At 44.1% G+C, this 23,803-nt stretch overlaps 1 protein-coding gene across 2 annotated transcripts in view; it reads left to right on the forward strand.

Moving 5' to 3' along the window:
• The window catches only part of roraa (RAR-related orphan receptor A, paralog a), a 178,874-nt gene extending 155,896 nt beyond the window's left edge, over positions 1–22,978 (forward strand). For both annotated transcript variants that reach the window (XM_034586977.1, XM_034586978.1), the window contains 9 exons: positions 10,701–10,786; positions 12,240–12,381; positions 14,593–14,988; positions 15,618–15,739; positions 15,846–15,978; positions 16,945–17,052; positions 18,008–18,118; positions 18,323–18,435; positions 18,839–22,978. In XM_034586977.1, coding sequence (XP_034442868.1) covers positions 10,701–10,786; positions 12,240–12,381; positions 14,593–14,988; positions 15,618–15,739; positions 15,846–15,978; positions 16,945–17,052; positions 18,008–18,118; positions 18,323–18,435; positions 18,839–19,003 — 1,376 coding nt within the window. In that variant the 3' untranslated portion in view covers positions 19,004–22,978. The remainder of the gene's footprint in view (positions 1–10,700; positions 10,787–12,239; positions 12,382–14,592; positions 14,989–15,617; positions 15,740–15,845; positions 15,979–16,944; positions 17,053–18,007; positions 18,119–18,322; positions 18,436–18,838) is intronic.
• Positions 22,979–23,803: the final 825 nt, after the last annotated feature.

A 23,803-nucleotide genomic window follows, 5' to 3' on the forward strand; every position in this document is an offset into this window, starting at 1 on the left:
CAATGCATTAAAGGGAGTGAAACTTGTGATAAGCCTCCCATTTTCTCTATAATAGCCTGTCTACAACAGAGTTTTTACCCACAGTTAGAAGTATCAGTCCACTTGACCTTTAATAATATGAATGGTAATAATCGAGTTAATAAAAAGGATTTAACTGGTGCGATCAAACCCTAAACCTTTCCATGAAAAAAAAAACATAATTCAATTCCACACACAGTCATTTAGACAAGCGGTGGCTCACCGGCGCTGTGTGTTGTTGGTTTCCTGACCGTAGCAGACCTGGCCAGAGTGGCCTTGTGTTTTCATATGGCCCTAAATTAAACATGTCCGAGCCGAGCCAGGCACTTGCTCTGCCACGGGAAACACTTTTTCATCTCCTAATGAATGTGCCTGAGGGGGTCCCACAGGGTGCTCCACTTCACCCCTCATTAGGCGCTATGCTGTGTCTGCCTTCATGTTGAGGAGCAACCTCCTGGAGAGGGGCCTCCCACTTCATCTGAACGTCCCACGCTCCCCTGCCCTGGACCAATGGACTGCACTGCTCTCTCCCTCGCTCTTCTCCTTCTCACCTCTACCTCGCTCTATCTCCGGCACTCATCACAATCCAGCTCGTCTTAGACCAGGGATAACAGGGATGAGAGGATGGTCCATGCTCCTAATGTCATTTTAATGGCCTTTCTTGGTCTGTTGTTGTGATTTATTGCCATACACACTTCTAATGTACTCCTTTGTCTGCTTAACTGTCTTTTTCATAAGTCAGAGATGTGATTGTCTAGAAGGGTCACAAACTAATCAGACTTCATTATTGCCCTAGACAGGTATGTTATGTTGAGCAGCGAAGGCAGACATTCTGTGTAGTGTCCTGCTCATGCTAAAAACTCCCTCCTAGTGCGGCCCACTGTCATGTGGAAAATATTGACAGTTTCCTATCATTGATGAAGCAGTGAAGCACAAACAATTCGTGGCTGTTGTGAGGCAGCAGGAAGGAAGGGATGGATATTCTGTCTGTCAGCTGACTCCAAGAGCTTTTGCGTGGCAGCAGAACAGGTTGAAGAGCCGATTGTTATTCCGGGGCTTTTGGGATGTGTTTATACAATCATTAATCTTGGCACTTGTTTATTTGCCTGGGATTAGAACACCACCGTGCATTCACCGGCAGTCAGGGAAGCTGGTTCACCAAAAGGTAGCAACGAGCGCTCAGGCCTTCCTCTGTAAGCACAGCGTGCAAGGAGGGAAGCATGCTTTGCGCATGGCTGCTTAATCCTGCCATGTTAAACAAAAGCAGGCCAGTGTTTGTAGGACTATGAAAACAGCAGTGCAGGGGGAATGTGCCTCACACGCTGTAAGCTGTCTGTGAACTCTGTATGGCAGTAGACGCTCCTCGTGCACCCCTGTCATCTAGGAATGTCTTTCATACGGTCTGCTACAACTGGAGGAGGAGGATGTCGACAGTGGCATTGCTCAGCAACTTATCCACAGTGTAGGCAGAGATTATTCCTGTAATCAATAGACCAAACAGGAAGCTAAATAAATGGCCTTGTTTTAAACTATAATACAGGCGGGTTAGATATCCTAGAACGTTTGTCACTCGACTGCAACAAGCATCTGTAGTAGAACTGTATAATGTGTTTTAACATTCATTGCCTCAATCTACTTACCATGGTCCGATAACAATTGCTACTTGGACGGGGAGGTGCACATCAGGGTACGGCGTAGGGCTCTGCTTAGGGTACACATCTTCACGTAGGCTAGGGCGTAGCTTAGACACAGAAGCATGAATTGGGCTTAAAGCATCACATTTAGGAAGTGATTTAAAGCCATTAATTTAAACCTGACTGTAGCTTAATTGCTAGCTAGATTTTAAAGTAACTCTGGTCTTCTGACAGTAGCCCAACCGACATTTAAACAGTATCTCTCTTTATTACAGCTTATATTTTTTGCCTATATTCAATATAATGGTGTACAAATAAAAAAAATAACCATTCTAGCTGAGGAAGGGATGAATACGAGGCACAAAATAGTGGGAAAAAAATTATTTTCTCTCATCGCGCTTCATCACTGACATATCCGAAATATTTTCTTGCAGTCCATCCACTGGAGTTCGAAGTGTGATACTGCCAGAAAAAAAATGAAAAAAAGACTTTTTAAAAACTGCTTTACATATTTCATCTTAAGCAAATATTTCACATGGTCACGATCATAATCAGCTTATTAATTTTGCACATTTAGCAGCATTGAGGATAAATGGTGCATGATGGAGGTGTTCTCAGTCACTTATTAAGACACTAATAGCCAAGGGCACTGTATATGGATTAGATAATGGCTCTGTCTCATTTTAATTTGCTCTCTGCACCTGGAGGAGAGAGCCAGAAAAAAAAATCTTTGACGGCCAACTAGCAGCTTTGAGTGTGTGTGTGTGTGTGTGTGTGAGTGAGTGTGAGAGTGTGTGTGTGTGTGTGCGTGTACCTGCGCATACAAATTTGCTCTCTTGTAAAGAAAGCAAAATATAGTCCCACTAAAAAACAGAAAGAGTGAGACCAGTGAAGCAGATTCTTAGAAAAAACTCTTCTACTGGGGCCCCATGACACCAGTGATCTGTGGAAAGGTTGGGTGCCTCTAGTTTCAGCTCTATCAAGCTCTGGATCTTTGAGCAGCGGGATTCAGTATCCCAGCTAATGTAACAAGGCTCATTTGTCTCAATCACACATCCCTGGAAGTATCGGCTGGCCATTGATGTCATTCATCTTCCCTGTCCTTGCCTGCTCTTTTTCAGCTGATGAATACCAAAGACCTTCAAGCAGAATGGCGGAGGTGCTGTAAAAAGTGCTCATCAGCCTAGCTGTAAAAGAAAAGAAAAACTGTTGAGTAACAGAGGTGCAGTCTTTGTTGAGGCTTGGAAACAATAACTTCCATTGCAGGCATTAAGAGTGGCACATGTTTAGGTATTGTGCAGTGTTTCCCATTATATCTCTGGACTGTGGCCCGCCATATTGTAATTTGTCCCACCATAATGAACCAACATTTTTTACACTGCATAATAAAATAACTTTTTTTTCTGTTTCTGCATTGTAAAGCTGTCTGCAGCGCTATTTGCCACGTGTTTGCTCACACTAGGGTCCATTACGTTTTTACCATCCATGCAGTCAGACCTTCTAGTGTCAGCTGCAGTTGTGTGCTTACCCACAAGTTGTATGCAATGCAGTTCTCCCTCGCATGCAGAGCTTGCCACTCTTCTGTGTACCTGTCACTTACTGCCATAAATTGACTTCTGAATTCATCTCTTCCTGAATTCTGTGGGAAACACTTCTGTGCACTCAGACTCCTTCACTTTCTTCACATTTTTTATGTAACCCTCTAAAATGGTTTGAATTAATTTTTCCCCTCATTACTTTTCACTCAGTGTCATATGATGACAAACTGAAATAACACTTTAGTATACCTGCCACACTAACTCCACTCCTATCATCACATTTTTTAAAGGATAGTTGTTCATTTGCCGACATTTTTTACAGTGTGGACCGTCCTTTTTTGTACAGACATTCCTGACACAATGTGTTTTTCTCCCCCTCTCCAAATTTAATTTCAAATGTTTTGGAACAAAACTCTTCACTTCATTTATTAACACATGTCCTTGCACAGAGCTGTCCTCAGCTGATGTCAACGCCAGTGGAAATAGTGACTTGCGTCATAACTGGAGGCTTATGCTGCAGCTTCCCTCTTCGATGGAGCAAATCAAGATCATGATTACTATCTGGCCCGTGCAGCCAGTCTGCGTTGTCTGGAAACATGTTTTCCTAAGGAGACCACAGAGGGACAATTACTGTCAGCTGAACTATTCAGCCTGCTCTCCATGTGTGTTCTGGCTGCGTGCCTCTGACCCACTGACCCTTAGCAGCAGCATGAGATGGGACCTCCAGTCTCCCTCCAATTTTCCCCTCTCTAACACCCTCCGCAATATCCACCAGAAGTGAGGCACCCAAAAACGCACTTTGCAAATGTCTGAGATGCTCACATAAAATGCTCATATTCTCTGTCACCCCTCCGGCAAAAAGACAATGCAGGAAGTTGTATGGATGTAAGTTTTGATTTCTTTGTGTGAAACAGTAGAAAGATCCTTTTCAAAAACCCACAGCTGAATTCTGGATGTCTTACAGAAATGCATACTAATACAGCAATTACAGGAGGAAGGAAGTTGTACAGTGTGGCAGTAGCAAATTCCCTGGTGCAATAGAACAAGGCTCTTTGTTGTTATGTAAAGGTTTCTGCGTGTAATTGCAGTGGATGTTTTGAAGGATTCATTATTTATATATTCTTGTTTTTCTAAAGGAGCCTACTAGGCTGCCGTCCCTGCAGGGAGATGGGAGGCAGAGAGGTGCTTAACTAAGACACTGCACCGCAATCAGGGCCTTAACCACTGCCTGCTTAGTGCAAGTGGTCAGACTAAAGGTCCAGGAGATTCACATGAACCTCAGCGAAATCTTAGAATTCAAACTGGAGCTCCTGCACCAGTCAATCAGGTGGTCCTGTGTGATTTCAGCCTCAGTGATTTTGAGTTTTGGTGCATCCCACTGCCTTGCTGCACATTGCATGCGTAAAGCAAAACAGTTCGCAAGCAACTCTGACTCACAATGTGAAAACTTCCATTGCCATTCAAAAATACATTTTAATAGAGTATATTTCATATCTGATCTCACGCAGGGCCCGAACCAAATGATCTAAATAGTTAGACAAAGGATGTAAAAATTTGCAACACATTTTTATTCCACTCTCCTGGCTTTGTATGACTAACTAGAGGCTGGTGGAATGCATAAGTGAGTGCTGTCTCCAGATTGTATTTTGCCATCAGAGTAAACAGTATGAGCCTTTCTCCCTCCTGGCACACATGCACGCCTGCATGCACACGCTCACACACACACAGAAGGGGCGTGCCCTCCGGTCCCCAGCACCCGGGCACAACTTCACTTGTCACTGCAGTCACAGACGAGAAGGGGATAGGTGGGGGAAGATGGATAGAGGGAGGTAAGGAGTGGGGAGAGATTTGAGCTCAGGTGGGGCAGACAGGGGAGGGGAGACGAGCGCCGCACACATGCTACCCTTCATGGTGCTCGTCTGCTCGGTAAACCGGGGCTTTTGTTGTTTCCCCCAGAGTGCAGGCGCGCAGACTCCCAGCCAGGAAGCTCGTCAATCTTTGCCAAGACAACACATAAATTAGTGCCCAAATTACTGTTACGCCGGTGGAGAAGAGACATGGAGAGAGATGTCTTGTGCTGTGGTTGGGGAGTACATCTTTCCCTCTCCTGCTCCCCCTCATAGAGGGTGTCAGAATGCACTTCAATAAAACAGTCAAGAAAATACAGGGAGAGACATGAAGAGAGAAGCACTGCTGTGTTGTACAGGCATCTTGAGTTGGGCAGTGTTGAAATATTAATAGGCCTCACACACAAACAAACACAGAGATGCACGCATGAGTTCATCCAAAAAGCAGCCCAGGGCGATGGTCCAGACCTGAGCTTAGCGAAGTCACTGCACTGCTATGAAGAAATAATAGGAAAGGCTTAAAGAGCCCATCTTTTGAAACAGAAATATCTCGTCAAATATAGCTAGTCTCTAGTGAAGGGGGATCACAGCTTAGGCAGCTAAATGATTGGAGGGGAATTAGCTACACGCAGCATAGAGACATCAAAATGTGTCAATTATGTCTTTCCTTGCTCTAATCCCTCTGGTCAGAGTATTTTTTGATGACTTCAGCGTGTTTATAGACTGAATGGAAGCTGTTTAAAGTGATGATATAGAGTTTTGGTCTGCAGGTGAATTTCTGTACAAACGCTGCATGCTTTTTTTGTGCTACAAACCAGCAAATGCTATTAGAGCATCTCTCTGGTAATATGCCAACTGCCTCCGATCCCTAAATAAATAACACATTTATACTATTCAGCTTGTGTTCCGTGCCACGACTGTCCTTTGCCGCTGACATTCAAATAACCTTTCTTCTGCTGCATAAATGGGAATTTAAAAAAAAGTATTGTGTCGTGCGACTTCACATGATGGCAGAGCCCTGGCAGATGAAAAGAGGCAGAATTCTGATTCCAGCTCTTGTTAGGCTGTCGTCTCTACAGCTCGATCCGACTGTCATGGGGATCTGTTTAGAGAAGACTCAACCGACAGCTGATTTTCGACGCCAAATGAGAGGTTCATGTAGCAAAAAATAAATAGCTGCGCATAATGCTGGAGGAACATTGCTTAGTACACGTTTCCCAGCCAGCGTTTGTCTGTTGACCATGTGTAAAAGCTCTGTTTTTAGGAAAATCTGATCCTTACAAGCTTTTATATGTTTTTTGTTCCAAAATATTGCAGAAGGAGAATGTATTTACACTGTTTGTCTGATGAAGGGACAAATTGTTAATCGGCTAATGCTGTGCTCTGTCCAGTTCCTTACATAATCTCTGACATGAGCCCACTGGCTTGCGTCACTCTGTCATTGACAGCTGTCAACGCGACGCAGCCGACACACACACACACACGTATATACTCACACTCACTGACACACTACCATGCACAGAGAAGCACACATGTTTTTCTTCCTACCATTTCACATGCGTTCTTTTCAGAATGACGTGCATTGTACATCTACCGTGAATCAGAAGGCAATCAGAAAATGATTTAATGGTCCAATCGCGTAATGGGTTAGGCTCTCAGCATTATGATGCTGGCCTGGGCATGGGTCTGTAATGTAAGGGATAATCATAATCCTCCAGCGTTATGTCAGTAGTCCAAGGGTTCAGTGGGAACAGCCAGGAGATTTTGACCAATGATTTTCCATGTTTGCACAAGCCTGTAGGATTTTCACCTCTATTTCATTTTGTCTATGTCACCAGCATGCTATGGCTTACATTTTCGAAACATGAAATTACAGAGAACTAAATCAAACGTTTGTTTATAGCGCAAACAGCAGGTCCTTTTCAGTGTATACTAATTATTAAATTGACACTGCATAGTAGTATCATCATGTCCAAATATTACACCAATTTTTCACTTTATTTCTCAGCTTCACAGTGTTATCATGTCTTATGAATGATCCTTTATATCTTCGAATGAGGCAATACTACGTGTGTAGTGCATAGAAAAAAAGTGCTCTGTCTGACAGTGTCTTGTGTGTTGGATGCTTATAATAAAATAAAGTATGACAAGGCCCCTGTAAGCTGTTAGCGTGCATTTGGCAAATTGTTCTCAATGTTCACATTTGTCTGTCAGTTTCCAGGTCTTTGATAATGTGGTGTAGTTTCCAGCAGTGTGGGTTGATCTCAGGTCTGTGGAGAAGACGGTGAAGGACACTGGGCGATCATGCAGAGGCCACGCTGCCCTATTGTACATGTGCTCTGAGTGGCACGTCATCCCCTCAAAGGGCCTGAGAGTGTGGTGAATCAGTGTCCTTGAACTGCTCAGCCACAGACAGACAAAGAGCAAGCTTTAACATTCGGCTTGACTGTCTTTTCTTTATGCCCATGCCCATTGTCCAAAACACCCACGCCAGGCTGCAACGCCACGTACAGGAAATCAGCGTTTAGCGGCTGTCCAGCCCTTACGGTTATGCACACGGTGTGATTGTGCCGCGATGTGATTCACGCATAATCTTGGCGTCTTAGCAGGTGACTTTGAAGTGGCCTGCATGCAGAGGCCATCTCGCAGTGCTGTGCGGAGCAGCAGGCTGCTGGGATGGGCTTTAGCATGTCTCCCCATCTAACTGTGCCTGGCTTTGATGTAGTAAACCGAGCAGGCAGGGCTGGCTGGCAGGGAGGCAGGCAGGCAGACAAGGAGACGAGGAGGCAGGCGGCCACGGTGAATGGGATCAGTGGCACTGTGCTGGTCAAGCTCAAGCAAGCCAACAGCTGCCTGTTTCACACCAAGGGACAGTTCACACTGCAGCTCATGTCAATAGATATTGACTGCCAGATTGGGAGTGCTCATAAGCAAAGCGTTTGACGGGGAATTCAGTTTAAATCATCCTCAGTGTCTCATGTGTAGCTACGGGGACCAGTCACTCAAGAGGACAACTTTGACTTGATGGTGTAGGTGACTTAATGGTGTATTTGATCTCCATTGTGTCGCTGCTCTGTATTTATTCTCCTGGCTCCCCTCTTACTCTTTTTCAAAGCAGCTTACTCCAGGGCATAAATAACTATATGTTCACACTGAGGTCTTTTCTTTTACAAGATACTACAGAGCCTGCCTCAGTCGGTCCAGAGACAAACCATTTTTACTGTTGAGTGCACTGAGCATCCAGGGGCTTGTGCAGCGGTGGAGTGAGAGGGTGTTAGCTGGTGAGGCTGTGTGCACTCAGGGCCTTCTTGCTGCAGATAGGGCTTTGTGAGGCATGCTTGTGTGTGTGCATGCCCTTCCCGGCCTGGCACCCCCACGTCTCTACTCCCACTGCTTTCACCTGATGTGGCACAGCCTCTGTCAGGCCTGAGCGAACGCCTAGCCAGCTTCGCTTCTTCAGGAAAGATGAAGGCATCTCACAGCTATGCTGTGGGGGTGGGGGAAGCTAGCAGCAGCCTAAGCCTGGAGCTATCAGAGGCTGGAGCTCTGAGCCAAAAGCCTGTGGGTTGGATAGGGTGGGTGGAAGCCTGGCTTAACTTGGCAAGACAACCATAGCCACAGCCCTGCACTGCCACCCAATGGCTGGGGCCTTACACTACAACCTTTAGTTCAACAAAACCACAGCTAGTCATAATTACAACACGCTTCAGTTGTTGTGAGTGCATGTCAGAACAAATTATGTAAGTAATGAGGCTGAAAATGCTAAAGGAGTCGAAACACACTGCACTGCTAATGCTCATGCAGGGAGAACACAAAAACAAACAATAGAGTGCACTCATACAACGATAGACCTAACCGAAATAACAAGCAACTGTGCACAGTAAGGAAAAGATTAATTATAAATTAACCCTCTCAGTTAGGTTGTCAGAGCCCGCCTCCTGCCTGGATTTCACTCTAATCCGGGCCGACGAGGTGCAGTGCCCTCTATTGTATGTGAGAATCACAAATCACAGGAGGTGTTGTCTGCAAGAGAATTAATTGTGCATGTTCCACCACTCCCTTTTGTTCATTTTACTAAAATGTAGGCTAATTCCATGTAAACATGGCCGGTCTTGTTGACTCCAGCAGTGCGAGGAGAACAGACACAGATTCCTGAATGAATAGAGTGTGGCTCCGGGGTTAGTGGATTAGAGGCTCTGTGTTAAGGGCCTCTCCGGGGCATGCCTCAGGGACAAGGACATTATCCACATGACACACTACAGGCTCTGAGGCAGCTGATTAAAATGGGCAAGGATCTCTGGATTGAACCCCAGCAAACGTACTTTTGATGTTATCACACTATATTAAATAGGGTGGTTGTTAAGGTATATGAGGGATATTTGAAGCTCCTAGTCTCGGTTAGAGACACAAGGCTTCATAGGCCTGGCTGGAGGGGAGAGGCTGATGTAACACTTTGACATAGTGAATGTACCACCACTTTTTAATGATTCAAATTTTTTATTGCATATATTAAGGCAAAAATCATAATATTCTCCCTTAATTGGTATAGACTTGTGTTGCAATAGCTCTTTTGGCTCTGATTGGTTGGCTCCGTGGCTGGTTGGAGCAAAACCATTACGTTGTGAGAAAATATCCTGCAGTGATCTTTCCTCGATTTAGATCAGATAGCAGAGTTTGTCTGGCGCTGCAGTGCGCTGTTGGGATGGCGGGACCGAGATGTTGGAGATGTGGAGGAGGACTGTGAGATAGAGATCTCTGGAGGGAGAGAGAGGGGAAGACAGAGGGGGGAGGTGGAGGTGGAGAGGGATGTAGCATCAGTGGCTGCAGTGATAAAGCTGAGAGCGTTGGGACAAGCTGGGAGTTCTGTGCCTCTGAAGTCTGTGTGTTCTGTCTGTTCTGCTGTGTTGCCCTGTGGTCTTCTCCTGAAGAGAAGGCCAAGGATGGATGAGGCCTGTCCTCTCTGTGTTTTGTCCTCTATGGCGGCTGAATCACAAGCCTGTCAACAGCATAACGCCACAGCTCTACCCCCACTGAACCCTTTTTCTATAGCGTATACAGATACACACACACACACACACTCTCATAGAGTCACTGCCATCGCTCCATCCAGCGCAGTGGGCATGTTATGATTCTTTGTGGCCACAGTGGATTTACGCCTGAGGTTTTTATGGTTTTGAAGTTTAAGAGGCTTCATGAAGTCAAGTTTTCCAAGAGGGAATACAGCTCCTCATGTGGCTAACAGAGTCTTTGTCATTGCAAGACTAGTATTAGTACTTCTGTGATATATTAGGGTTTGTGGTCAGTTGGGTTTTTCCTTATAAGTTGTGTTTAGGATGCAAATTGACACCATGTTTACATTGGCTGCTTGTGAGGACTTAAATTGGCCTCCCTCCCTTCACACATGCACACATGCACACACACACACACACACACACACACACACACACACACACACACACACACACACACACAAACAACTCCGTAAATATTCAGCTAAGGCTCTGTGGAAGTGAGGATTCAAAAGCCACCGGATGACATGTTTTTAGAAGCACAGTGCTCTTTTATGTACCAACATGGATCCATGGTGCGGGTGTTGTACAGTGACTCGTGACAGCAAGATGTTGATTTTATTTATTTTTTTCGTTCCCTTTTCTTCTCTGCAGCTCAAATCGAAATAATTCCCTGCAAGATCTGTGGAGACAAATCATCAGGCATCCATTACGGTGTGATAACATGTGAAGGCTGTAAGGTAAGCATCATGAGACTGAACCTGTTTGTACTATGGGAAGAAGTGTGTTTGTGTGTGTGTGTGTGTGCATGTGCATGTGCATGTGCGTGCGTTGGGACAGGAGAGCTGAGAAGGAGAGGACGGGGGAAAATTGAAGGTGTAAAGAAAGTTGCTTGCTAGGAAAAAGACTTGAAAAATGTTGCTGAAGTTTTCCCGAACGTTTGGAGAGGGGACGTCGAAGTGTAAACACCAAGAACATGATCATTAAAGTGGTCAAGCACCGTGGAGGACATCACAGAAAACCACAATTAATAGTACAAAGTCATTCCCCTGCCTTGCTCTGTCTCTCCCTGCAGGGACATGTCTTTTCACTGTGTTTTCTGCCTCCACTGCAGCCTGCTCTTCTTGAAATGAAATGATCAAAAGGAGAGTGCTTTGAATTATAGCACATTGTTGGCTGTTTGCTACAGTGTGTTGCTTCAATTGAAGCCGCCTTTTGTACTGTTACAAATGCACCAGCCAGTCATAGAGAGGGGAATTTTGTGCTTAGAGTGTATTCTTGTCCCTGCGCTTGTCACCAGGCACATCATTAGCATTCCTCAGCCAGGCTGCACCTTTGCTGTTTGCTCCTGTGTGTGTGCGTGCGTGCATGTGTGTACGCGCATGTGTGTGTGTGTGAAGGAGAGAGAAAAAGAGAGAGAGAAGTTCCTTTCAGCCGTCCCAGCGCTCCGCTCCCTCACACAGGAGCTAGAAGGAACAAAACACTAAAGAATAAACTGCTGAAATCTATCTTTAATGATTGCTAATTAGTCCAGGCAGAGAGGCCTTTAATGATATGTGCGAGTACAAAAGTTTGGACCATAAATCATAGCATTATTAAAGAGTGCTGCTTGTCACTGGCAGTTATAGCCTGTTTCCGTAATGGCCTCCATTATAAAGCAACTTGGCAGCTGTCAGCTGTTTTCTTGTAATTAAACAGCCAATGAGCAGCTAATTAAGACATATGTGTATGGAGCAGTAGAGTGGGGCATGTTAATGACGTGCTGGAATCAATTCATTAAGTCAAAGGATGAGGAATCCAGTCGGTGTGCATTCGCAATCCTTTAGCACCGCACATGCCAGTGTTGCGTTAATCACTAATAACCCCCTCTGAAGAAAAATACCATCCACACGTTATCATTCCTACCCAAACACACCTCCCTCATGTTGTACACACACTGCTGAAATACAGTGCTCCTTAAATGCCACACATTACAGCCGGGAAATACCAGCGCGGTTGTGCTCATAACGAATCTATTTGGTAGCCGTAAAATAAAAAATATCACCACCAGGAATACAAGTCGCTATCAGTCAGTAATGATCTTTATTATCGCTAAAAGACTTTGAAGACATGATTTCATCCTCCAGCCTCTGAACATTTTTCCACCTACACACCAGTTCATACGAGGTGTTTTCGTGCCCCTCTCCTGTGCAGGGCTTCTTCAGGAGGAGTCAGCAGAGCAATGCAGCCTACTCCTGCCCCCGTCAGAAGAACTGCCTGATCGACCGCACCAGCCGCAACCGCTGCCAGCACTGCCGGCTGCAGAAGTGCCTGGCGGTGGGCATGTCACGGGATGGTAAGTGCTTTATGGAAGGAGTGATGTGCGGGTGGGCAGATGCAGCAGGGTGGTGGGTAGACAGAGGGGAAGAGCTCAGGTCGAGTCCCTGTGTGGGGAAGACTCTGCTCTGCCGAAGTGCCTTTGAGTCAGGACTTCAGGGATGATGCTGTGGACTCAAGGAGAAGAAATGAATTCCTCACGGGGAAACAAGTTAGATAGTCATTGTTGTAAGTTATTGATAGTGTTAAGTTAAGGATTTTTTAAAAAATTCAGCAATTCATTTGTTTTTCCTGAAAGTAAAAGGAAGGAAGACTGATGGAAGACTGAATCACTTCAAACTTTACTTTCTATATATATTTAATATCTATGTAATCAGCAGCTAATTTGCTTTATTTACACATTATCTCTTAACTTTATATCACCATTACATTTTTAAACTGTGCTTATCACTAGAGGATGTTGTTTACTGTGACCTCTGGAATCTTACAGCAGGAAAAACAACTTATTGGTGTGGAAGCACCAATAAAAATACAAAAATCTGTCTGTTTTTCAGATATAATGACTGAAAATAAGGGTATATAACCTTAGAGAGTAAAAAAACATCCTAGCTTAACCCAATATTGTTATTAGCTTGTTTCAAATTTACGGCCATATATTAATATTCTACAGTATATTGATATATTGGACAGACAAAGAAAACACACCCTTAGTGACTGCCAATTCTTTCAAAGGAACATAACACGTACTGTAAGAAAATCAGTCGCTCTACGTTCACTTCCTGCAGGTGAGTGCTTCTTTGTCTGCGGCCCTAATTTGTTGCTTTGATAGAAACTAGGTTTGATGAAATAGGAGGTTGTCATTAGTGCTGCAGCAGCTGAGATGCAGTAATGGGAGCACACAGGTGGGGATGTGTGCTGGAGGGCTCCTGCTGTGCTGCGCTGGTCCAGACTGGGCTGGGCTGAGCAGATTTTATCGGGGATGTTTTCACACAGACAAGTGAAAACCTGAACGTTCATGCACAGAGGCTGGCACATCCTCCTGCACACACTGCTCTGCTTTAATTCACTTACACACGTGCATGTATATAATCATGAATATGAATGAACATATAAGTACATTAGCACTTATGAGGGCCTTTGCACAGCCACACACATTGTCACTTGCACTCAAACGCACACACACAAACTCGGGACAGACGAAGGTGACTCTCGCCTTCACTCTGCACACCAGAGCCCATCTGCCCGCACTCTCCTCTGAATAGCCACACACACACACACACACGGCAGACATAACCAGGCCCCTACAACTCTTGCCAAGGTGTCTCATTCTAAGACCTACTGTTTAGTATAGAAACCTTAAAACAGGAGACGGTGACTTTGTGGAAGGATGGGACATGGGCCAAGGAAGAATCCTGAAAAATGTTGGTACAGATCCTGATCAGGGGCAGATCCAGGATTTTGTGGAATTCAGTGTAGACCAAAATGAAAATCTGTATCTGGTGAATTTAAATGTGCTTTCACAAGGGGACTGTTGGGCCTTGGCAGAGTCTGCACTCTCTGAATGCTCTTCTAGTTTACATCTAATAACATCTGCTATTAATGATCACCCCTGAAATATGAAGACCTGCTTTTTTCTCTTTCAAATGTTATCTTATTAGTGATTGGAGTAGGATGCTAATAGCAGATGTCTGTAGGTCTAATAGTAACATACCACTTAAATATTAACTGTCAGAGGAGCGCACATATTGAAAAATGGCCTGAGTGTATTACACAGTTTGTAGCCAGTACGGATTTAATGTGCCTCCTTTTCCACTGTTGCCATTGTGTCTCAGACTCCATGATTTATTTCCTGATGAAAAGAATAAGAATGTAGCCGACACTGTGAGATCATTTGATTTGTCCTCAGAGGAACTCCACAGTTTCAAGCATTTTCCAGACATGAGTGTTACACAAAACCCCACCGTTGAGATGATTTCACACAGTGGAAAGTTTTTCACTTAATGAATCAGGAACATGGAGGTTGCATAAGGACACTGTTTGATTTGTCATTGACTCTTTTACTAGGGTTTTAATTGCATTCTGAAGAATAAATAATGTTTTTGGTGGCTTATTTAACTTTTTTATTGTAATTCCACATGTGGTATCCACATACAAAATACAGGAGCATCTGTTCAAACTGTTTGGGATGTTTCACTGGATCCTCACTCATATTTTGTCCTGCTTGTCACAGCGGTGAAGTTTGGCCGCATGTCGAAGAAGCAGCGAGACAGCCTGTACGCTGAGGTCCAGAAGCACCGGCTGCAGCAGCAACAGCGTGAACACCAACAGCAGCCTGGCGAGGCGGAGCCACTCACACCTAGCTACGGCCTCTCAGCCAATGGCCTCACGGAGCTCCATGACGACCTCAGCGGCTACATGGACGGTCACACCCCCGATGGCACCAAACCAGACTCCGCGGTCAGCAGCTTCTACCTGGACATCCAGCCGTCCCCTGACCAGTCAGGCCTGGACATCAACGGCATCAAGCCGGAGCCCATCTGCGACTTCGCCCCCGGCTCTGGCTTCTTCCCTTACTGCTCCTTCACCAACGGAGAAACATCCCCCACCGTGTCCATGGCTGAACTAGGTAAGGAGTGCGAGAGACAGGGGAAGACAAGAGGAGAGACGGCAAAATGGAGGGGGGGGGGACAACTCAACCGTGGGGCAAACGACACAAAGGTTGCTTAAAATAGCAGGAGGTTGGAGACTCATCTCCAACACTCATTAAAAGAGCCTCTTTTTTGTAATTAGTTTCCATTAATTAGGGCCAATCAGGATCCAGCAGGGCAGGCGTCTGGGGAAATCATTTTTTTAGGCTCCCCTGTGCCCAGGAACTCCTTTTAACAGATGTGTTTTCAAAACCATTTAAATTCTTATACTCAATATTTCTCTCAGAGAAAATGTGACCTTTGTTTCAGTGAGTAACGTGGGACCCCCTCCTCCTCTCCATGCATTTGTGTCATAACTAGATTGGCTTTGCCTCAACCTTAAGCTATGAGCTTCCTGCAGGCAGTAAAAGGAAATGTCAACAAGCCTTTTCCCAGTCAAAAAAGCCCACGCGCATCCGCCTCTCCTCCTTTTTGAAGGCTCAGTAAATAAATCTTCTTTTCCTGTGGCATATTTCATCAGTGAGGTCTTCCCTTTCACATAGCCCTGTGAGTAACATCCAGATCTCGACTGTGATCTTCTGCGTTTCTGACAATGCTTGTGTTACAGAGCACCTGGCCCAGAACATCTCCAAGTCACACATGGAGACATGTCAGTACCTGAGGGAGGAGCTGCAGCAGATGACCTGGCAGGCCTTCCTGCAAGAGGAGGTGGAGAGCTACCAGAGCAAGGTAGCTTGACCAGGGCCGGGGTCTGTGCCGGTGTCCGCAGCAGCTGCAATAATCAAAAACATTCTTTTACAGTAGATAACCCACTCTCTTTCCTTTCTGTTCTTAGCCCCGGGAAGTCATGTGGCAGCTGTGTGCTATCAAAATAACAGAGGCCATTCAGTATGTGGTGGAGTTCGCCAAGCGCATCGACGGCTTCATGGAGCTGTGTCAGAACGATCAGATAGTGCTGCTGAAAGCAGGTATGACAGCCTGTCAACATGGCCTGCTGCTGTCAAACTCACCCACCACCACCGCCCCCCTCTGGCATTGTCACAAGGGCGTAGCTGACCTGACTGCACAAAGCCCTCGTCTTCACACGCACAGACAGTGTCACAGAGAGGAGACCCTACCCTGCCTGTTTCCCCTCTCTGTCTGTCTGTCGCCCTCTATTTTCCTCTGTTCGCTACATACACACAAAAGATGGACACAGCATTAGATAAGCAACGTGTTTCTGAGCCCAGATAATACCTATCATGACGGCTGCCATTTCCCTCTCTTTTCCCAGACACCAGTGATGTCTGCCTGTTCGTACTCCGCTCATGAAGACATACTTAAAGCACAGATATGAGTGTGTGCACACTGTCACCTATATTTACTTGTAAATAGAGACGCTCATTCGCACACACACAGAAAACAAACACCTCTCCTGGGTCTCTCCCTGGGCATTATTTACATTAGCGCAGCCACTATGAATAATGAAATAAAGACTGAGATCCCTTGTCAGACGTGGCATTTTAAAACAGTAGCATCTTCCTCAGAGGCAGTAATAGCTTCTGTTACATTTTACTTGATCCTCTTATTCACTCCCACAGAGTGGTACAAATTACAGGATAGAATAATTCCCTACCTATGTCACTAAATAAAGGTTGAATGAATAAGCACTGTCACTGCTGAATGAAGCTCAATTCTTTATCTTGGCATGTCATTATGGAACAATAGCCTTCTGTTAAGATATTATCATCTGCAGAGGTGATTTTTTTTCTTTCCCTTTGATGGCAGTCGTCTCTTATTTCAAAGTAGTTGTGTTACTCGCATTGTTGAAGAATAGCACAAAGCGTGATCATGTGTTTTGCATCCCTGACTGATGTGCAAGTGTTAGAGAGAGAGAGAATAAAAAAAGAACACAAAGCTGAGTTTCAGCATCTTGTTCTCGCATGTCTCCACAGGCTCTTTGGAAGTCGTGTTTGTCAGAATGTGCCGTGCCTTTGACTCGCAAAACAACACCGTCTATTTCGATGGAAAATATGCCGGACCTGATGTGTTCAAGTCATTAGGTAAGTGGAGTGGGTTTGTTGCATGTGCCAGTTTGAGCGAGCGTGCATGTGTGTGTTTAAGTCTCCTCCTGCCTGTGTCTTCTTTCGGTGTCTTTCTCCCTTCCTTGGTGTAATAGCCAAAATTAGAGTGTGCTGTTCTGCTCTCCTCCGCGCTGAAGGCCTGGAAACAAACACTGAGCACTGCCTCACCTGGCATTGCTGTCTCTGCAGCGGTTATTTATGGTAGAACAGAGATGTTAGTGAGGCTCGGCTGCATATGGCTCCTGTAACTGTGGAATAAATAAAGCCAGACGGGGCGTCTTTTGGGAGAGAGCTATCAAAACCATCATTGATAGTCTGACATAAAACATCTCAGGCAAAAAGCAAATAGCATTTGTGTTTGACTGCCATGACATTACTAAGAGTCTCCACCATGGATTTTCTCGCACTTCCAACTGGCTTTTGACGAACAAGAACATGTAAATGTGTCCCATAGTGACGGTAAAAATGCTGAATTCTGTTTCTTAGTGTGAGTTGGCCAATCCCTGTAACTCTGCGTGCGTGTTTGTTTATGAGTGAGTGTGTGTGTCTGTCCCAGTGTCCTGTGCGTTCTGTGCAGAGGGGTCTGCAGCGGGGGAGGCAGAGTGATGGGCTTCACGAGCCGCGGTGGCATCCGTCTGTCTCTCTCTATCCCCAATAATTGATTTAACTAAAAGCCTCAATAGTGACCTCATTCTGGCTTGCATAACACCACCCAACTGCCAAAAGTGACTCGTCTGGGAGGCAAAACTCAGTAAAAGCATTGCCTGTTCTGCTTAAGACGCTCCCATGTGCTGTCAGCATGCCGTTCTTTTTCATTCCTTCCCCCATCCTCTTCCCTCCCTATGTGCCTCTCTCCCAATAAAGATCAAGAGTGAATGTTGTTCTTTGGTCTTCCTCATCCTAAGCCCTCTCTGTGTGTCCTTTGCTGTGGCAGGCTGTGACGACTTGATCAGCTCCGTCTTCGAGTTTGGGAAAAACTTGTGTTCTATGCACCTGTCTGAGGATGAGATCGCCCTGTTCTCCGCCTTTGTGTTGATGTCTGCTGGTAGGTGTCACTCACGGTGCAATGAAAAAAAAAAAAAACGTAGACACACGTTCACCACAACAGAGAACGCTGTTGCCCTCCTGGTTTCCCCTCTATCAATTAACAGAGGCAATGCATCATTACTTTCACACCAGCCAACCTGATGGTGAAGTGACCTACATGTGTCTCACAGTAACAGAAAGTTTGTGATAATTAACTTTACAGATCGGTCCTGGCTCCAGGAGAAAGTAAAGGTGGAGAAACTCCAGCAGAAGATCCAGCTGGCCCTCCAGCATGTCCTGCAGAAGAACCACAGAGAGGACGGAATTCTTACAAAGGTACAGTGTGAAGCGGAACACGCTCCATCCATTATCCTAGAGAGTGGCTGACTGCTAACAATGTTTTACCCTTGTAGCAGTGTAATCTCTCATTGTTTAGGATCTTTATCCACAGGCCATCAACCACTTTTAGTGCATTAGATTAAACTGTTTTCAGGGGAAGCATTCATAATGTTACACGTCTTCTTTATCAGCAGAGAAGTGGCAATTTATCAATTGTACCAGCTCCATAATATGAAATGTCAAGTTCTCCTCGTGTCTGAGCGCTTGTCTCAATATTTACAAGTCTGTTTGCCCCTGTGTGAGACGGGATACACTGTAGGGAGGAATGTTTTTCACTACCATTGCTCCATGTCCTTGCCTCCCTGTGAATCTAAACAGCCTGTCTCCTCTCTCTCCACAGTTGATATGCAAAGTGTCGACACTGCGAGCGCTGTGCAGTAGGCATACAGAGAAGCTTACAGCTTTCAAAGCAATATACCCAGACATTGTGCGTGCCCACTTCCCCCCCTTATACAAGGAGTTGTTCGGATCAGACTTTGAGCAGTCCATGCCCGTTGACGGGTAGCAGCCCTGCCAGGTGCCAGTGTGCCCACCGTAGGGGAATGTGGAGGAGGAATCTGAGACACTTTATTGGTGCCCTGCACAAACCAGAGTGGACAGACGGCACGCTGTTCAACTTCTTCTTTTACATTGGAGGGGAGGGCTTTTAGGGAGTTGATTCTCAAGGTTTACTTTATTGAATTTAGTTCTCTGTGGAAGACTATAGTTGGACCCGACACCCCGTGGGACATGAAGAGGAGATGGGCACAAATAAGTTTTGTCTGGTTGAATTTGACCTTTTTATGCACATTTCTAACATGGAACTCAAGACCCATTCATTTCCACCAATATTTATTGCATTACAATTGTGAATCTGACTTGTAATCATAGAAACAATTAAGGAGCCACTATTGACGCTAAAACAGCTGAAGACATCTCAAACAGAGATGAAGGTTGATGATTCAATATCAGTATTATTTTTCAGATCACACTCCCAAAACTGCTTCAGAATTTGTATTTTCTCTTTTCATCCTTGAACACATGCCTGATAAATGCGCACACTTTGGTCAAGTTCAGCCATGTTTCTCTTGCGTTGAGTGGTGTCTTTTTTGAACGCAGTGCTTGGAATGAAAACTCACAGCAACTTTAGGGGGAGGCTCCGTCGGCATGGTGATGCAATCGGCAACTCTCTATGGACAATCGTTTAAAAAAGGAAAAAAAAGAGAAACATAGAATTCTGGTAATTCTAATGAAACCACAATGATTTTAGCTGTCAAAGACTCCATCCACCATTGTTGCATAGTGAAATCATGTAAGGCCATCTGCTATTAATCCTTCTCTGGACAGGTGCCCTGGAGAAGCGAGGGGCACCAACACAATGAAAAGGGTCCATTCCACCTGTTTTATAATGTACTACAGGGTATATGGTCATAAGTACTTACTATACAGAAAAAAGTAATGTTTATAGAATCTATTTTAAATAACATGTATGATATTAGTAGTTAGACCATTCTTAATTGTTGAATTGATAAGGCACTTTTATTTACACCTTTCTTTAATTTAAGACGTGTATATTTACCTAGTGATGTGTTGCATGTGCACAAGAAATACAAGTTGAACCATGGTCACAGAGGCTAGTCCTGGGAGCAACAGCTGATTCTGGTGTGGAAGTGTTAGGGCTGCGTGTCAGGGGGGCTGGCGTGGTGGCTCGCAGGCCAACAAAGAGGCGTGTGTGAGGAGGCGGCGTGGAGACACTCAAATCACCTGTTAACTCCGAGGTATCGAGAGCAGTGTAGCTCTGTGATATGCACATATACGATAACAGCCAACAACCCTGTTCTGTGTTACGAACACACTTTGACTGAACGGCATTTGTTTGAACCCTTGTAAAATTCAAGAAAACAGAGCTCACTCTCATATTCTCATATATTCCTCATATTTCATTTGGTAGTTTATGGTGAAAAAATATAATTTACTGAGTGAAGAAAATCTCAGTCACGTGTAACAAATCAATCTTGAATATGTGGCTGGACTGGGATGATCACACATTGATGGTAATCCAATTGGTCCATCTAGTGGAGGGGAAAGATACAGCATGCTAGTTACCAGCCTATTGAGACACATATCTTCAAACCTAAAAGCACATTTATGAGCCTCTCAAAATATTTTGGGGGTTTTGTTTTTTTAAATCTTTATTTTTGAGTGTCTCTATCCGCCTCCTTGCCGCAGCCTCGGCCCGGCAACGCCACAACAGGACACAGAGGAAAACAGCGAAGGGAAAGTGAATATTCAAAGCCTTGTCTGGTAGTAAAGCTTCTATTTTTGTAACATGTTTTGGTTAACGAACCCACGAAAAAGAGCGAGGGAGAGAAAAAGAAGTCAGGTAGCACTTAACTATATTCCTGCAATAATTAGACTAGCTGTTGTTTGTACGATTAGGGGAGAAACATAAAAATGTTAGGACAAGTGCTATTTTCAGAATGCTTTGTTGTTGTGCTTCTGTTTCGTTGAGTGTGTCTTTCTTGTCAGTGTGGTTAGTAACGTGGTAGAAGAAAAAAAAAACCCTGGATGTGCCAAACAGTAGTCATTGCTTCTGCTTTCCAGTCTACTTGTCCGTAACGTAGAATGGATTCCTAAGACATTCCAGCAATCTCAGTAGCGGCGTCGAGAAATATCGTTGAAAAAAGAAAAACAGGAAAATAAAAAGAATTTAAAAAAAAAAAATTTAAATATTATATCCCTTTAGAAACCCAACAAAGCATGTTAACACATCCGTCACCAACCGTAACATAGGATCCAGTTCTTTGTCTTTTGTGTTTTTGTTTGCACACTATCATTCCTCTGCCGTGCAATTTGTACAAGGTGTTAATGCCTTGTGCTGTCACCCCTCAGGGAAGAGTTTTCTTTTTTTGTGCTTTGTGTTCGAGAGGACATTTGTTTGTACTCATTAGGTTTTGTTTATGTTTCTGTTCAGGAATGTTCCATGAGAGGAAACGTTTGAATATTCATCACTGAATTGTTCAGGATTTTTACATTATTGATCCTCTAACGGGGGCCTCCAGCCACTCACAAAAAAATCAACAACACAGCGCCAAGTTAAAAAAAAAATCCCATCTCATTTGTAAAAAATAAAAGTACAAACCCCATCATTTTCACAAACCGTGGTTTTATGAGTACACACAGCATATTTGTGACACACACAAAAAAAAATCTGATTTGGTTTCAAACGGTGTCATCAGGGTCTTTTAAAAAAAATGTTAACCCTCTTTGTTAGAAAAACCAAATATTCTTATGCAATACTAAATCTCTTGTGTTTTGGATTGTAGTAGATATGCTGTACCTAAGTAATAATCTCTGTTCTCATCCAATGCTATTTGGATATGCACAAGCCCTCTATATGACTAGCAAACCTCAGTCTCCCAGAGAAAAAAAAAGAGAAACCCAGTCTGGAACCACTGCTAGACAATCCAGGTTGAGCAGCCCGGCAGGAGCAGCAGAGAGGAGGAGGTGTGAATGCTCAGGGAGGTAACAGGTAGACTGAAGAAGCAGCTCGCTTTCCTCTCGACTGTCTCTCAGAGCATCGTAATTAGCTCTTTTGTGAATTTGTGAGCCCTCGACTGATAGAGAGGAGGTCACGAACAAGCAGTACGACACTCACTGTTCAGAAAACAACCGCGAGACGGACATTAGGCTGATTTCCTGTTATTTATTCGCATAAAGAAAATGTGCTTTTCTTGAAAGTTGTTCGATTCCGTACGAGGTTCCTTTCTCATGAAGTGAAACATTTGTTTTAATTCAGGTTTAAAAAGCTGAGCGACTTGTACTATGTTCTACAATAGAAAACACACAATATGCCTTGTGTTGCAATTACGGGTCTCTACAGTGCAGTCATCATCCTTTTTTGAATTGACCTTTATTCACACGGCTGACGCAAACTAAAAAGTAATAAAACCCCATTACTCTGTTTTCATCGTCTTATGTACTGATACGGCTGCGGTAGTGGCAGGAAATGGTCGTCAAACACATGAACACTTGTGTCCAAGTATAAACTGCACCTTCGCACAGGCCTGTAAAGTGATGTCCTTCTGTATATTCTCACTTGAGAGATCCCGCTCTAAGCAAGGGGTCGATGCTAAGTGTGCTATTCAATCAGTGTATAGTATACAGTAAAATGTGCTGGTCCTTCTGTCTCTGCTCTGTTGTCTTTGTAAAAAGCAATAGTATGTTTGTGTGAGTGTGGGTGCGTGTGTGTGTGTGTGTGTGTGTGTGTGTGTGTATTTGTGAATAAAGTAAACCCCAGACAAGGCTTTAATAATTACAGAGGAACAGGGTTATGTGGATGAGGACGTCTTGATTTTATTTTATTTTTTAAATAAAGGTTTTGGAAAATGCTGAGCTTGATCCATCCATGATAGGTGTAGGTGATATTTAAAAAAAAAAGCATGACATAATGCCTTCAACAATTCATAGGTCTGCAGTTTGCTGTGAATAAACACGGCCCCAAAAAAAACAGGCTCCTCCCTCCAGCGGCGCGGCCCCATGATTTCTGGACTGTAAATTGTTAAAATGACTCAGTGACCATAAATTGTGAAGATGAGTGTTATGTCACGCTTTAAGTTGTGCAGGAGTGTCGGTGTGCGTTACCCAGAACTATGAGTCGGTCGTCACATTTTTAACAGAACTCGTTTCTCTAAAGCACAGCTGATAAGGATTTATGATTAAAAATACGTTTAAGAATATAGTTTTAAAAAGAAAAAAAGCAACTTTTAGCCATAATCGAATGTCAAGCAATAATATATGTCTGTGTATTATTTTTGATTCTTTTGTGCATAATAGTCTTTGAACATCTGCATGTAAATACACCTCTTATTTATCACTTTATTTTTTGGGTTTTTGTTTTATTTTTGTTGTTGACTTTGTGGATGTTTTTACGTTTCATCTGTATATTTGACCAGTTCTGTTCCCAGGTGGAGAACTAAGAACTTGACATGGCCTGTATGCTGTATCTCTTATTTTCTCACTTTCTCTCTCCCTCATTCTCCGCTGTTTCTTCACCATATTTAATGTTATTACTGATTACGTGTATAAGGTAGCTCTGTAACTTCTGTCTGTATAGGTAAGAGGAAAATACTGCTACTAAGGCCTACCCAGTGAAACTATTTATCTGTTTATCAATTCCACCATATTGTATGATAACTCTGTTTCTAGTTTGCTCCCCTCCTTTAGGATTAGTTTGATAGGGACAGGGTGTGCTGACCTTTATTTTGTGTTGCCCTGATGTGTGGTGCTAGGTAAGTTAATTTTGTGAACAAAGTATTGATTCCTA

The sequence above is a fragment of the Hippoglossus hippoglossus genome, chromosome 6 (genome assembly GCF_009819705.1).
Source record: "Hippoglossus hippoglossus isolate fHipHip1 chromosome 6, fHipHip1.pri, whole genome shotgun sequence".
Classification (NCBI taxonomy): Eukaryota; Metazoa; Chordata; class Actinopteri; order Pleuronectiformes; family Pleuronectidae; genus Hippoglossus; species Hippoglossus hippoglossus.